General features: G+C 40.1%; 1 protein-coding gene across 1 annotated transcript in view; it reads right to left on the reverse strand.

Moving 5' to 3' along the window:
• LMO7 (LIM domain 7) overlaps positions 1 to 17240 on the reverse strand; it is a 131647-nt gene that overhangs the window by 75772 nt on the left and 38635 nt on the right. Inside the window, 1 exon segment of the mRNA XM_030962679.1 lies at positions 16834 to 16903. Coding sequence (XP_030818539.1) covers positions 16834 to 16903 — 70 coding nt within the window.

Genomic DNA, 17240 nt, shown 5'->3' on the forward strand with positions numbered 1-17240 from the left:
GTTACAGTGCACATGTGCAGAATAAAAGAGGGTTCCAAATCTTCCTTCCCTCAGCTCCCAAGCCAGAAGTTTGATCACACCTGCCATCTTACAGGTTACTGCCCCAACACCAGCTGTTCTGCAGTCAGGGCCTGGAAATGACCCTCACAGCATCAAGAGGTGACACACCCAATAGGCTTTTTATCAGGTTTGGATATTGACACAAAAAGGTATAATTTAAACAAATCAGCACTTCTAAATACTGTCTTTGCCAGGTTATTCTTGACCATCCCTAATCATCATAGTTAATCAGCAAAGCCACAGGTCTTAAAATAGCTAGCAGCCATTTTAAACTCTACCAGAATAATGAATAGGAACATGAATTTTAAATAGCACCACAGAAATAAGTAGGAAAAAAAAGATAAGTTATCAACCTTGCAATTAAATTTATCATTAGAAATGTGAACAGGAACATTTTTCAGAGATTAATGCACTCAAATATAGAAACCATTACACCATTCCTTCTACCACTGTAACTGTACTTTAACAAGACTAATGGTCATTGCCACTGCAGCTTCAAAGGATATACTGCAATCTGAATCTCATCACACTTCACAAAAATAGTTCTATTTAAACAACCAGACCTCAAAATCCTGGAAAAGCACAGCACACCAGACCTATCTCCAGGTGACAAAAATCACTGACAAGCTGTGCTCAAGAGAAAAAGGTTCATACTTGCATCCACTACCCTCTTCTTCCACCAATGTGTTCTCAATCTCTGTAAATACGAGGAGGCCATTTAAATTTAATAAAGAAACAAATTAGCAGAGAAAAATAATTATGATGCCAAGGGAAGATAAGGGACTTAAGACAAACTGGAGAATTTGATACCAATAAAGTGGATCGTGAGAGGCAATAATGGTGCTACCTATCAGCACAAGAGAAGCAAAACCAGAAGGGGAGAGAGGGGCTGCCCATTTCAAAAGCAAGGATTCATCATTGGACAAATCAAATACATTTTTGCAGAAAACATAAGGTTCTGACCATTATTAGAAAAAGCTCTTGAACTAATAGGGATGAAATCATCAGATAATTTTTGTTCATGTTATTAAGAGAACTCAATCACTGCATTTCCCTGAACATCTGAAGTTGGAATAAGCATCACAGAATTACAGGTTTTAAATCACAACAAAAACAAGGCCTGAAGTCTAAACCACAAAATTCAAGTGTAATTAATTTCTGGTATGCTATTTCTACTTCTAAGTGTGGAGGTTTGACTGAGACTGTGGGAAGGGCTGTTTTTTTCCCCAAATGGTGGGCATGATGGAACAGCAGAGCATTTCAAACATTCCTAGCATGGCTTGAGTTTTCCACATGCTGTACAGACTTAAATTAAATGCACAGTGTAGAACATTGACTAGATAGAGCTATTACCCTTCAGTATTCCATTTTTGCCTCAAACTTCAAAGTGAACCACACCCAAAAGTGCTGCAAAGTCATAATATGGGAGAGACGGAGCTGCCAGTGGGAAACAGGTCGTCCACAAGCAGGCTTTTAAATACTACTGTTCAGGGAAAAGGCAAACAATACTGTACACTTGCAGCTCTGTACCTGACTTTCTGGTCCCCATGGGGCACCAATGGACACAAACCCTTCCCTCTCCTGTTGTTAAAGCACTTCCCTCTAACCAATGCTTTGAAGGAGCCAAGATGCCATCTCTACACTGAAAATGAGACTGAGGTCCACACCTTCCCTCCAGCATCTGAGCAGAGCACGACTGCCTCTCACTCCTGCAACTCCATGGACTTGAGGAGAGGAAAGAGCTGAGTCTTTCCTCTCCTTCACTTGCTGGTCCTCAGTGCTGCTCCTGCTCCTAGGCCAGGGGCAGGGAGGCTGTGCCAGAGCAGGTGAATGCGAGGGGAAGAGCACGGCCATTGCTGCAGGGCTCCTCATTGCTATCACTATCCTACAGACCACAAAGAGCAAAGAAGCTGGTAACTCTATGGGGAAACACAAGAATTTGGACACCTTCCTTTAAAAATAACAATTTTAAAGACCAACTAAAAAAAAAAATTGAGGCATTGGACCACTGGACAGTGGTTCTGTGTTGCACCTGTGATCAGCTCCTAATGTATGTCACCTTGGCAAGAATTCGAAAAGAAAGACAGAGTGCTGGTGAGGTGTTGGTGGTGGGGAAGTACAGAGGTTCCTCAACACCTAATAAACCAAAGAAAAAGAGTACTTCTAAACCAGAAAAAAAAAATCAGCATGAGCAACAGGAAAGAAAGAGAAAAGACAAAAGATGCAAAAAAGATCAAGAAGAGGTTGACCTTAAGTAGGAAGAAAACGCCAGTCACCTATCTGAGAAGGGGCATAGAGTGTGGAGTGTGTAAAACAGAAAAAAAAATTTAAACATCTAAAGTAAAAGTTAATGAAAAGAGGTCTCCCCATAAGAGCATGTAAATACTATCTTATTTTGACTACTTACATGCAACACAACATCACACTAAATTTGGCTTGTGTAACAGAGCTGCAATTTTATTTTTAAAAAATCCCACATTATCATGATTATCTGGGTGGGACAGGAATATTAATTTAAACCAGTGTCTAAATACATTTGCTTTCTTCAGGGTGCAGTCATGCTGTGTGGTAAGCCTCATCTCTCTAGTTAACTGTTTCTCTGTATCCTTGCGTATGCGCCAAAACACAGCGAAATCTCGTAGGCATACAAGTTATGGCACATCTTTCAAATCACTTGGCAACAGGGAGAAAAGCAATTTAATTAACATGTTGTTTTTATGTTTTTCCTGGATGTATCAGCCAATAAAAGACAGTACTCCAGGTTGTCTCCTATTCTGATATAAATACCCACTCTTTCAGTCAAACCCCTTATTTCTACTGCTATTCAAGCTCTAGTTTGGAGGGGAGAGTTGGGTAAGAGAAGGGTGCATTTTTGGTGGGTTTTGGGGACGATTTAAAGCAGTTATTTTCAGTGTATGAAGGAGATGGTACCCTATGCTTGCAAGGCCATGAAGCATATTTGCACTAAGTGTTACATCATCATCCAGACCATGATTTGGTGCCAGAAGTTGTTTTCAGTTTCCAGGCTTAAAAAAAAAAAAAAAAGACGACAAAAACCACCAAGTACCTATAGTGCCTAGCAACAAAAGCTTTTGACATTTTAAGAGTGACTGATGCATTTTTTTGGCTACAGAATTCTGAAAGTCATTTGAGTAGACCACATTTAACAAGCATTCTTCCTTAGTACTGCATTTATCAAGACATTTAGTCATCTTGAAGGAGACACAGCTTTCAACCCCGCATTCATGACAAACCCTCTTTATTAGCACCCTCATTCCCTTAAGTAAGGGCAATTTCCATCACAAAAATCTGGTATTTTTTCAAAGCAGAAAATATTTTTCATAGGCACAGCATTATCCAGTCCACTCAAGTCAGCTCAAACCAGTTTAAGGCAGAATTTAGAGCTGCATTTGGCAGCAGCATCACTGCACAGCTACACATTGTTTATATTCAGAGGTGGGGTAAAGGAAAGAGCCTGCAGCAGGAGCTCGTTGAACGAGTTGGGTGACTTGCTCTTCCTCGGAGGTACGTTTCGGTTGTTAGCTCCGGCTGAGGGCGCAGGCTGGGGCAGAAGGGGTGAGAGCACAGGAGGGAACAGGGCTGAACACAAACCCCGTGGTCTGACCACAGGCCTGGGAGCCAGGAACTCCCCATTACCACCTTGGCCTTGAAGGTCAGGGTGTTCAGTGCCCATTACCCACCCATCCCATCTGTAGTGCGTGATCCCAGCTCCTACAGCTCTCTGTGTTTCTCTGAAGGCCAACGGTTTCAACCTTGAACCAAATGCAGAAGGAGGAGTGGATAGGATACCTAAACTGCTCTTTTTCTCCCTTTTTGGGCCCAAAACTAAAAATAGCAATTAAACAATCATCCTGCAGACATAATTTGACTTAGAGTGACCTCAGGGCTCCTGTTCAGTAAATTATCCCACCTATAACAGAGTGCACAGAACTCTGTGTTGGCCAAAGATCAGAAACTGCGTTAATTGCTTTGCCACTCCCCTCCGCGCGCCCTTCATTGCTTTTCCACACTGGGTAAAACAATAAATTACTGTGATCCTTGACACAGGGATTCCCTGCTCCAGCTCTGTGCATGATTACAGATACTAAATCTTTAATGATTCACTGCCAGCTTTCCTCTCAGAAAGCAGGTGCTCCTGCTGTGAGAATGCAGGAATGAAACTTTGAGCACAAACTTTGCGGTTACCTTGGTACTACCAGTATCAACTGTAGGAAGAGGAGGAACATTCCCTTTTACCATTGCAACCATTATGGAAACCACATTTTGAAGCACCCTTAGGGAAAGAATCATTCTGGTTTGGGACAAAAAGGTCCATCTGTCTCCCAAACCTCAATTCCACCTGCAGTGACTGCAGCTGGTTACGGATCTCTCTAAGACCAAGGTGTGTATTAGAAGAATCTTCCCCAAAACTTGTTATTCAGGTCCTGACACTGCCCACCACCATGTGAAATGGCCAGCAGAAGGCACCTCTGCTCAGCCCACCCCATTGCCTGCAACCTTTTGCAGCATTGAGCTCTACAGTTTCTTCACAACAGGAGTAACTCAATTAAGGAAAACACACAGGAGAAATTAATGTGGGTTGATGGGTTTTTTAAACAGGATTTCAGAGCTGACAACCTTTAAGGTGTTTAACATAAGAAAGGACCAACTGTCTTCAATGACTCACAATGCCTCCCAGGCTCATATCTCTAACCGTGCTACAGCATAACCTTCACTATGACATTACAGACATATATCACAGCAACAATGTGTACCAAATGAGCCTTTTATTGATAAGAGACTGAATATCAGGTTGTAAACCGCAGGTGTGTTTCTGGGATGTCACTGCTACCAAATAAGGTTACCTGGAATGGAGAAGGGCTAAAGTACGGCATGTTGGCAGACAAGCCTTGTTAATAGAGCTAATCCACTCAGAGGCATTCATATTGAAATGAAAGTATAGGTTTGGAAAGCCAGTATGGAAGAACTAGCCTGGGCTATTTCCTTGTTTAGACAAGCCTTAACTTTCCCACCAGTTAGTTGCATTCCAATCAAAGTCAGGGGAAAAAAATAAAAATTCAAGCGATATGCTTTACAACCTGAACAGTTTATACAAAACAGACTCTGCAAGCAAAGTGTGCTAAAGACTCCAATGCCAAGTCACCCTATTGCACAGAACTGGAATGACAGTAATCCACTTAAAGGTGAAACTCCCTTGAAGCCTAATGAGTAATAAAAGAAGTAAAGACCTCTTGTTCTTGAAACACAAAGTTTTGGCAGAGCTTGCTTTCCTCCTCCACCCCCCCTCCCTTTTTTTGATTTGTATACATAAGTTTTTTTGTTTTGCTCACACAGGTTAACAACTTGATATAGGTGAAATTCAGCTTCTTCATACACAGGACTTGAAACAGATCCTCAATTAATGTAGCCCCTAATTATTGGACAATTATTTAGTACTTCATTCTTTGTAAGAGAGCATTTGGAAATTTCCTCTAACTTTGCTTCCTTCAAGAGCTAGACATCTTTTATTTCTTAACAGGAGTAGCATCCTAGTACTGCATGTAATCCTTCCTGCCCTACATGGGCTTATCCCATGCCGTTGAGAAGCTTTCCCAGCACCATGGATTGATGAGCTGGTTTGGAGATGACCTGCCTTGGAGCCCACCTAAACCCTGCATCAGTGCCAGGCTTCCTCGTGCCCCTACCCATCCTCCTGCCATGCAGACAGCAAGCTGAAGCAGCTCAGCACCCTGCATTTGGCAGCACTTGTTGCTGGTGTTGTTGTTAATAGTTCTTTCACACACCTCACTGGAGGAGGGTGATTCAGCACCGACACATGGGCACGGAGGTGTTCGGGCAGGCGTTCAGAGATGTGGAATGAGGATTTTGTACTAAACAGAAGGGTGGATAGCAGAGCTGCACAGCCCCACCACGGATACCATAGAGAAAGTTATCACTGCTGCAGTTAACATCTGCTTTCTTCGAAAACTGCCATGAATTTTAAACACCTGGCACTGATAAATATCTGACACGCCACAGGTGGTGGGGGGGAAGGTACTCCAGTGTCCACCTTATGAAGATTTAATACAAATAAACACTGAGTGCTGAAAAGAATCTCAAATCTGCACTTCCTTCATGAAGGAAGGAGGAATCAGATTACAAATGTCACAAGTATGAATTAAGGTGTGTACTTCTTCTACATGGTTGACATTTTTTTTCCAGTTAGGAAGGAATGTTTCTTGACAAACAGACATAGTCATCAGTTACTTCAGAAACAAAACCAGCATACAAAAAACAGAGTATACCACAGACTACAGCTGATTGAATTGATAAATGGAAATTTCTTGGAGCTCATTTGGCAACCATATTTGTCTATTTTTTTAAGTGACAGCAAGCTGATGCAAAAAGGGAAATACTTTTTCAGAGCTTTGGTTTAGAGCAGGAAAAAGAGTAACAATTTTCCATACCAGAAAGTTCTTGCTGCCAATCATATTACTTTATAGTCAGTTGACAAGATTTTCAAGAAGTAATTAATTAGTTAGCATTTTGACATCTCATCCCAGTAACACACTAAAAGCAATGGTTTAGAAGACCTGATCTCATTTAAAGCATCCCAAAATACTGCTTTTGATTCAGAGATCAACCAGCAGGCACAGCACTTACTGTCCCCCTGACAAGAGGCCAGGGCAAGTAGCTGAACCACCATTCCTTGGGGTCTGCATCCATACACTTCCTCCCCACTTATGTCTCCTAGACATATTTCACTCCACCATCACTCACCTAAAAACCTGTCAAGTTCAACCCCGTGTCTGGGTTTCACTCTGCCTGATCCATGTCTTGAGCAGCTACTAAAAATTTCACAAATAGTTTGCATCAACCTCCTCTTTCTCCACACCCTACATTTCAAAGTGTTTGGGCAGCAACAGAAAACAATTAAAGGAAATTCAGAGCTAAGGCTGAAATGTACCATATGTTTTCAAGCAGAGGGGCACAAAACATCAGTAAACCACTGCTGAGATTACACACTCCTACTATCAGGCATTGAAAGACTACAGAACAATGTCATCTCTAACTATTAATAACCATACTTCCTTTCTAGCACACAATCCTTTTCTCTTAATTGTCTGCTAGAGGCATTTCCATACAGGCCACATTCCTCTTTCCCATAACACAGCAGAAAGAGCAGCAAAAGTGATTTATTGCTCCATATACATTCCTATCAGGTCTTGCATTACTCCTCACATTTGCTAATTTACCCTTTTTTTTGGTCTACAGTGTGGTCAGTGAGAGAACTGGACTGAAAGTCAAGATTTCATCCCCACCCTACTATGATTTGCTTGTGACTTACTATGTGACTCAGCACTAAAGTCACTAAAACTCTCACTAACCACACACTTACTATCTTTAGGTATAGAACTGAAGCAATGGGAAAGAACTGTTTGTGAAGTACTCCAAGATTTGACACACTAAAAACTTCTCATATAAGAAAAAGATAGACTTAAACTTAACTATTTAAAAATCAGATTTCTACAATGCTTCATAAATTTACAAAAACATTTTTAAAAACCAAAACTTTTTTGGTTTCTATTTAAACAGAAATTTCATCCCAGTTACTGTGTGGCCATCATGTTCCCAAACTTGAAGAAACATCTGCTTAGGAGTTTGAAGTAATGTAACATTCAGAAGTTTCAGTTGCCAATGGAAACACAGCTACTAATTTCCAACTGCAATTTTCTGAGTACTGACAAAACCTCACTGAAATACATTAAGAAATTTAACACTTTATTTGATGGCTACATTTGAAATATAGTGCTGTGTCAACTCCCAGGTGAAAAGATTTTTTCTCATACTAATAACATGGGACCATAGAATGGTTTGGGTTGAAAGGGACCTTAAAGATAATCTTAGTCCAACCTCCCTGCAGTGAACATATCCATCTAGATCAGGTTGTTCAGAGCCCCATTCAAACTGACCTTCAATGTTCCCAGGGATGAAGCATCCAGCATCTCTCTGGAAAAGCTGTTCCAATGCCTCACCATCCTCACAGTAGAGAATTTCTTCCTTACATCTAATCTAAATCTAGCCTGAGGTAATGATTTTTATTTAAAACCATTACCTCCTGTCCTGTCACAAAAAGACTTGTAAAAAGTTTGTCCTTATCTTTCTTATAACCTTCCTTTAAATACTGAAACCTAGAGCCTTCTCTTCCCAGGCTGAATAACCTCAACTCTCTAAGCCTGTCTTCACGGGAGAGCTGTTCCAGCCACTCATCAATTTTGTATTCCTTCTCTGAACCTGCTCTGACAGGTCCATGTCCTCCCTGTGCTGGGACCCCAGAGCTGATGCAGCACTGCAGGTGGGGTCAGAGCAGAGCAGAGGGGCAGAATCCCCTCCCTGTCCCTGCTGCCCACACTGCTTTGGATGCAGCCCAAGATACATTTGGCTTTCTGGAAGTGCCCATGGCTGGGTCATGTCCAACCTCTCACCCACCAGCACCCCCAAGCCCTTCTCAGCAGGGCTGCTCTCATTTCTTATCTTCCACAATACTGCGCAGTTGCCCCAACCCAGGTGCAGCACCCTGGATGGCATCCCATGCTTTAGGTGTGCTAATTGCACCAGTCAGCTTGGTGTCATCTGCAGATTTGCTGAGGGTGCTCTCAATTTCTTTGTGTCATGGACAAAGACATTAAACAGAACTTTTCCAAGCAAGAATACCTAAGGGATATCACTTGTCCCTAATCTCCCTCTAGACATTAACTATGAGCACTACCCTCTCCATGCAACCATCCAACCAATTCCCTCTCGACCAATCCACCCATCAAATCTCTCTCCCTTTAGTATAGACAGAAGGATGTTGTGGGGGACTGTATCAAAGGCTTTGCAAAAGACCAGATAAGTGACACCTGCATTCCTTCCCCTGTCCTCTGATGCAGTCACTCTGTAACAGAAAGCCAATAGGCTGGGTCAGGTGGGACTTACCCTTGGCTGTCCCAAATCATGTCCCTGTTCACTATGTTCCTTAGCAGAGCTTTTAGAAAGAGCTGTTCCTTGCTCTAAACAGGCACAGGGGTGAGGCTGATGGGTCGGTGGTCCCCAGGGTCCTCCTTCCTACCTTTTTCAAAGATGGGTATAGTGTTTCCCTTTCCCCACAGATTTCTTGCTTCCCAGAAGAAAAAGGAAAGTTTTGGGAAGTTTTTTTACCTACAGCATAAGAATATTGAACTATAAAGAGGAACCTGTCCTCATTCCTACTATCCAAAGTGCTCCTGAGCCTGTATTAAACATATAAACTGCATTATAAAGGAGAGCACATTGGATGCAGGGCATGAGTTTGGGTAGGTCATGCCCACTTTCACTTTCTTCCTCTTTGGTTTTAGACTTCTTGAAGTTCAATATCATAAAAAACGCCAACTGCTATTGTAAAACAGAAGATTTCCCTCATGTCAGGATTATCCCAAGTAATAAGTCTCTTAAAATACTTGTCTTTCTGAATTTCCCAACAACTTACTGAGCATAGTCATCCAGAAAACAGGTAATGACACCTCTTTGTTTTTGTTTACATGTTTAAATTAACAACTTTCAAAAAAAAAATACAGGTATCACTTTGTGCCTTGCCTTATAAAAAACAATACCAGACTAATCAGCTTCCTGGTGAATGATATCAAACAGGACTTGCTCAGCTTCACTCTTAGCCAGGCTGCCTGTGCACTCACCCTGTACCTCTGAATGTAAATGCCACTGACAAATCAAAACCCAGATCAGCCACAAGAGAGGGCCATGGAAGCAGGGCTGGAGCAGAGCCCACAGCTCCCACATTGGCTGTGATGTGTTCTGTTAGTCTACAAAAAGGTGATTTAAACCTTCAGAAGAAACAGCAGCACTCCACATCACTCAGTATTACTCCCTCATCGGTGAAAAAAAACAAAACAAGAAGGTCAGAAAAGCAAACAAAGCACATGAAATGCTTATCAGCTCATTAGTCAGATCTTGACCAAAATTTATGAGGCTATTTCTTACAAGCATTTTTGCTACACAACCAGGAAATTTCAGTCTATATTTTCTAGTAGCAAAGCAAACAACAGCAGCTTTTCTATAGCTTACTCCATGTATTTGTGTACTTTCCCTTCCTCATTTCTCATAAGGAATTGAAATGAGAAGTTTCTTTATAATCAATTTCTCATAGCAGACAAGATACCTTTTCTTTGTTGGAAAATATGCTGTCAAACCACCAAGTCCTCCCCCTCATTATGGTTATATTCAAACCATCTCCACATGCTGGGATTCAAGCTGAAAACTCTGTATTTTTTGAGAAAAAGTTTTCCTCTTTGTTTGCTTTTGTTAAACATGCATTTTATTTTCATTATTGCTATATTTATTTATTATTACTTTATTTTTACTATTTATTTTTATTATTACTCTTGTAGCCCATACTAGTCAAATTCACAGAGCAAGAGTTTAGAGATGAAAAAATAATTATTTTAAAAATATATAATGCAAGAAGACAGAAAGGATGTACCAATAGAAAGGCTATACTAAAGACTAGAAGGTGAACAGCAAGAGAAAATAATCAGCATGAAGGAATGAACTTTGAAAGCAGAGGTGCTTTGAAAGAAAAAAGAATTCATTTAGATCAAACTACGCCTCTCATATATCATTAGATTTCTTAAATTTAATTGGAAAACACAACTAATTTGATTCTAAGTAATCTAGAGAAGGAGGTTTGTAGCTAGATCCTAAATAAAGCATACAACTTAACTAGTATGTACAAGTATGAACTTTGCCTGAAAAATTGTTTTGAAATGGTCCTATAATAAAGTAAAAATGTCATCTGCATACCATTTCCCTGCTACACAAGGAAAAAAAAAACCCACACCACCAAAAAACCCCATCACCCTGGTGAGAAAATTTTCCCACAGAAAAGGAAATTTTGGCCAGCTCTCATTGATGACAAAAGATAAGGAAATACCAGGGCGGTTCCACAGTTTGCAAAATGTTAGGCACAAAGGCACAGAAAAGTATTTTATTTTTTATGTTCTCCACCCCTTTCTTTATCTCCCCTTTCATTTTAGTTTAGCTTTCTATAATATTTCTCTCTTTTTACCTTTATTATTCCCTACTTTCCTGGCTTAGAAGGTATATGCCAATGACCTCAGTAACATTGTTTCAGGTGGCTGCCTTGGTGCAAGCGGTATTAATACCTGCTGATGCATTCAATAAGCACATTTTAGAATGGTGCCATATTACATTGCATTAAAGAGAAGCAATGATGTTGGAGTAGCAGCTATCAGAAGGATATGTTTCCTGTTGAATCAGGAAAACAAATGTTTGAAAAAATCTGCATGGAAAAGCATCAAGATGCTCTCCACCCTAAAGGAACCCTAATTCTTCACTAGAAAAAAAATCCCACTCTACAGTATTTCAGATAAACATTTTCAAACCTGCCACTGCCTAGAGATGAGCAGCTTTTTTGTGTGTATGAACAGGAAATGAAAATTCATAAAAAATCCCTTTTGCAAAGCTGAAGATCGTTATGAAGATGACATTTTGTGCTTGTGTTCATCCAGCATGTACACAGAAAACTGCCTGAGTTAGCAACATCTCGCCTTGTTTGAAATCACAGACCAACCTGAAACCAAAGTGCTAATGTCATTTCATTTACAGCTCTGAAAAACCCAATAGTTTCCTATTCTGCCCTGCTGTATGATCACAGCCCTTGTGTCTGGAATGTGAGAAAAAGCTTCCCAAACACAGTGCAAAGCATTGCACTTCCACCTTATTCACAGGAGCTGCGAGCAAAAATAGATGGTCTTAGAAAACCAAATTGGGATATTGCAAGGCAAAAATTGGTATAAGCACAATTTCCATTTCCTTCTCCTCTCCAAGGGAGACACTGACTTCTGCCTCAGAGTTTGCTTCACCACCTGGTCTCAGCTGGAAATGGACCTTCACTGAAATTCTGCCTTGCTGAAGAGCGTACACTTATTCCTCCTGAGCAACAAGCAGTGTATTATTCTGACAGATGTGTTCAGCTTGCATAAACTATACATAACTCATCCATCTTCCAACTAGTGACTTTCACTCCAGGTTATGATCCTCTGTGTTCAGCCAAATGAGGTGAAAACAGGAGGCTTTTGGGGAACAATGGTGCTGCAGCCAAAGATGCACCTCTGAAACTGTTCAGCAAAGCCTTGTTGGAAAATATGTTGCCAATCCACAAAATCCTCCCCCTCGTGATTATATTCAAACCATCTTCATGTGCTGGGATTCAAGATGAAAATGCTGTATTTTTTGAGAAAAAAAGTTTTCCTCTGGGTTTGCTTTTGCTAAACATTCATTTGACCACCCCACTATCCAAGAACTGTAATCAAAATAATTTTGCAGGATCTGAACCCCACAAGATTTATCAATTTGAGTAATTTTCTTTAAACACCATCTCTGTTTCACACAAATAAGGACCAAAAAAAGTGGATCTTTATAGTAACAAAGTGCAGTCTGCACTTTTCCTACTGTTCATAATGAAATCTCAACTTCCACAATGCTCTGATCTTTCTGTTACCCTTCCTATGCCCCCCAGAAATATCTGAGGGCTTCAGGACCTACTCTCTACCAGTTTGCTTGCCCCTCTGCTGTACTGGGAAAAAATATGTGTACTGCTCTTTATACAAACTATGTATTTTAGACAGTCTGAAATATAATTGTTGTCATCTTATTGGAGAGGTTTCACACTGTTGTCTCCTTATCACAAAAGTTTCATACCTTCTTGGTGTTTTCTCATGGGCTACTCCTCCAAGCACTGCCTCCTTCTTCTTCACAAAGCAGCCAGCTGACTCCAGTTCCCTTCTCACCCAGCCACCCCACTCTTTTATAACACTCTTCTTCTCATTGGTCACAGCTGTGGCCTGTTAAAGTCAGGCCTGTTCCTAATCTTTGATAATTGCCCCAGCTGCAACTCCTTAGAGGTAAGACTACTTTCTACACTATCTTTATTTTCTTATATTCTATGCCCCTACATATAATCAGAAATTAAATTTTAATTTTCTAGAAACTATTTTAGTGCAAAAGTCCTAAATGGCATTTAAAAAAACTAGTCAAAATTAAAGCAAAAAACCCCAACAGCTACCTCCCAGTTAACTCCCTTCAGGAAATCTATGGGAACATCACTGGCTCCAAAATCTGCCACGTGCTGTTAAAATCAACCTGCTGCAAGTGGCAACTTTCTGCAACTACTGCTGGAGTTAGAAGTTGGCACTCTGCAGCTGGCACACCTCACTGTCCAAGAAACCACCGTAAAAGCTGCATGGACATTTCTTCAGTCACCTGCTCCTGACCACAGCGTCCCTAAAACCACTGTGGTACTTACCTTACCCCTAGAAGTTCCATTTTCCAAACTGGAACTGAAGTGAACAGGCAAATGCAGCTAAGGCAATGGCTACATCTCATACAAGTGCCTCAGGAGACAACTGGAACAGTGTGGCTAAAGCCAAAAGTTGTTTTACGGATACCAAGTTATAGCCAGATCCCAAAGAGTTCTTACAAACTGTCCCACACAAGCTGCAGCCCAGATTTCCCATGCCATGCCAAACTGGGGAGAAGTTTAACCAATTTTTGAACTTTCCTGGTAGCAATTAAGCACTTTTAATTAACTGAATACCAAGTTTCATTTCAGTATTTAATCCTCAAAATACATGTATTTATTTTTCCATTCCATCATGATTAGACCTGAACCACTGCAATCCACACCTAAAAATCACTAGGCAGCAGTATAATCAAACTGAAGGTAAAAGCTAAGGCTAAATCTGAGTTGTGTAAAATGTTCCTACTCACATAAAGTCCCTATCAGATCTTATGATAAGTAATGTGTCATAAAAGAAAACAAGACATGACAAATCAATAATGCACTGGCTTCATTAAAATAATGCACATAACAAATCAATAATGCACTGACCTCATTAAAAGCAGCACCTCACAAACTCAATGCAAAAAAACTCTAGCACACAATATTCCATATAGAACAGAATGTTTAATTATTCCTATAGGCCCTCACTTCAATTTACTGAAACAGTTTGTTTTCAAAATAACCATGAATGCAAAGAAGTGAGATAACAAAACCTTTCTGGAGATTCAACCAAAGGCATCTATTCAACACCACGTTTCTGTACTGCTGAAAAAGCCTGTCAAATAGTTGAAGTGAACACAATGCTTAAACAACATACTTATATGGAAATGAAATATATTAACTCCCTAGGGAACAAAACCAAAATTCAAGGAATTTCTGGAGGAGAAGAAAAACAAAGGGCAGGGAAAGCTGGGGGGGCAGGGGGAAGAGAAACAAGATGTCCTTCAAAGCATTTGTTTCCTTCTGATAATCAGACTGCCATAAAACTCTCAAAACCATAGGGGGTTTGTTTCCTTTGAATCAGAAAACTCAGGAGAGAAATGGATGCTAATTAGGCAATAAAGGCATAAAATGTTTTGGAAATGGACTTCAGGATATAAGTCTAGAGGAACATGAAGCAGCTGTAGAAAGAACATGATCCAATGCCTTTTTGTTTTAGAAAAAAGCCCTGCCATCTCTCAATATTAAAATTTTCATTTGGATTAAAAAAAAAAAGACAAAAAAAGAGAAAAATGAGAAACAAATTCGCCCCTTCCAACAGTGACTTCTAGCCCTTAGGAAAGCTTGCTGGGGAGCAATTAGTGTGAGACTCAAAGGCATTGAAGACAGCAGAAGTGAGAGCCACAGAAGTATATGTAACGTTTATGAAGCCACAGAAAATACTAGAAGCAAATTTGTGGGAGAAGCAGCCTACAAGCTATGAAAATGTTTCCAGAACATGTCAAGCAAGCCTACCACTGAATTTCTCAGTAAGCTTTTTTCTATCTCTAAAACCTATCTTTCAACCACAGTAGCCTGAGCCCGTCAGGTATCAATGCCTGCTTTCTTATAAATGCAAAGCCCCGTAATTTTTCCTTTGAGTTCTATATGCTGGGATGAAACCTGGGCTCTTCTAAGCTGGTATAACTGAGAAGGTTCCTCTCAAGTGTGTAAAAACCAGTCTTCCACTATTATCACCATAAGCACCATCTTCTGAAACCATCCCAATATGGTCTTCATAATTGTTGTCTTCAGAAACTGAAGTGTTTATGTAAAACCTTTTCCACAGGTTAACACAAAACATCAGCTACTCTCAATTGCTACGTTTAAGTTGTGTTTTAACAATAACACTGGGTGAGCTCGATTTACAAGAAACATTTGCCTTTCCTCCTCTTTCCCTTATTTTTGAAGATTTGTAGGAACTAGAAACAACTTCAAAAAAACAGTAATACACTACCAGTAAAATATAAATTACACACCAAATGAATACTCTGCATTTTTACATCTGGAAATAAAAAATGCATATAAAAACAAGAGTGTCAGCAGTTATGATTCAAGACAGCACTTAACCACAAAAATGAAATCTAGCTTATGGTTTTCTGTTTTGAATCTAATGGCTACTTCAGAGGCCACATAGACAATCAAACCACTGATCAAATAACTGCACTGTCCTCCCCAGAATTATTTTGGTTTCATTTGAATTCTTTTTTGTATGCCTCACAGGAAAAGAATGTGCTGCAGTCATATTTGCAAGCCTAAATACCTGAGCTTGTCTGGGACAAAGGCAATTAATACTTTCTACAGTCATTCGATGTGGAAATGCACATTCTCAGCTTATGCAATAACTTATGGCAATTTAACCTAATCTTATGACCTCCAGCCAAGTTAACTACACTTATTCTCTAATGAGCTGCATGGGTGACCAGCAAAGGCCAATGTTTTGTTGGCTTATCCCATTAAAACATATAAATAAAAGTATCTAAAGAAGTTTTGCATTCTACTCCTACTAAGAAACCAGCTTGCATGTTTGAGCATTCTACTCCTACTAAGAAACCAGCTTGCAGTTGAGCTTGCATGTTTGTCATAAGGTGGGATCTTCCATATGTCACAGGAATCATGCATATGTCCCTGTCCACCCTGGATCTTTTAATATGAGACCAACGGCATTTGGGACAGGACTAAATAGCCTTGACACCCTAAGTGGCATGAACAGCCAACAAGGTTGTTGTAGTGAAAAAAGTGATGAAGAAGGAATTCTTTGAACTTGTTTGCCCACAGAAGGGTTTCTGATGCTAAATGGCTACAAAACAATCTAGTCTCTGGGCAGCAAATTTTCCAAACAGCACAGAGAAAATCTTTACACTTCCTGTAAAAATTATGACATACATCTCCCACCTCTACCCCCAGCAATGTGATTTACAGCCAAAACATTGGCAAATCCCTCAGCTGAGGCCTGCAGAGAGATCTTTGCATCATCAGAGTTATTTTAATGCAACTGAAGCTTTGTTGTGGGTGGAGTGAAACAGGTTCTAAAAATACTTTAACTACACAGAACATTTCCTACTTTGCCCATTCCCTAAGAAAGGGATATCGGAAGTGGCTTCTAAATGTTAAGATAGGATGGTGGCCTTTAAATAGAGACAAGTAATGCCACAGAGGGTTGTGCACAGGAGCCAGTGCTTGATACATCTGTGGACGATGAAGCTTGATGCAGTGGCAGGATGACTGAAGTTACAGATCCAAATGACAGATTAGGTATCCTTTGTGGTCTAAGATAACATAGAAATGGTACAATTTTGAACAAAAAAAAGAAAATGGAGCTAAAATTTTGAAAATTCCTTAAAAACAAAGATCACTTGGTTCATATACCAGATATTAGATTCAATGCCATTACTTACCAAGCCAGCTATTGGAGTTGGCAGACGATTGATCTTCTTAACGATGCCGGGTTTGATCTTGTTAATCAAACTAAAAAAAAGTTATATGATTTTCTGTTAAATATTTTACTCCACTTAAGCATGAGCATCAATGCTTATTAAGAAATACTTTGCATGCAGTCCTAACGTAACATCATTTGAATGAGTTTGAGCTGAATCTATTAACACTCCCAAGAAGTGACACGCAAGAACAGATTGTAGAAGCAAAAATGAAACAAGTCACACACAAAGAGGTTTCTGGGAACAGCAAAGCAAGAAAGAAAAGAAAATGCCTGAGGACGTGTGGGCAGAAAAGGATCTGTGTTTCTACTATAAGGGTGGTGATGTTAACTGGATTCAGATTTCCTATTTATAGCTTTTCTTCTCAT

The sequence above is a fragment of the Camarhynchus parvulus genome, chromosome 1 (genome assembly GCF_901933205.1).
Source record: "Camarhynchus parvulus chromosome 1, STF_HiC, whole genome shotgun sequence".
In the NCBI taxonomy this organism is placed as follows: domain Eukaryota; kingdom Metazoa; phylum Chordata; class Aves; order Passeriformes; family Thraupidae; genus Camarhynchus; species Camarhynchus parvulus.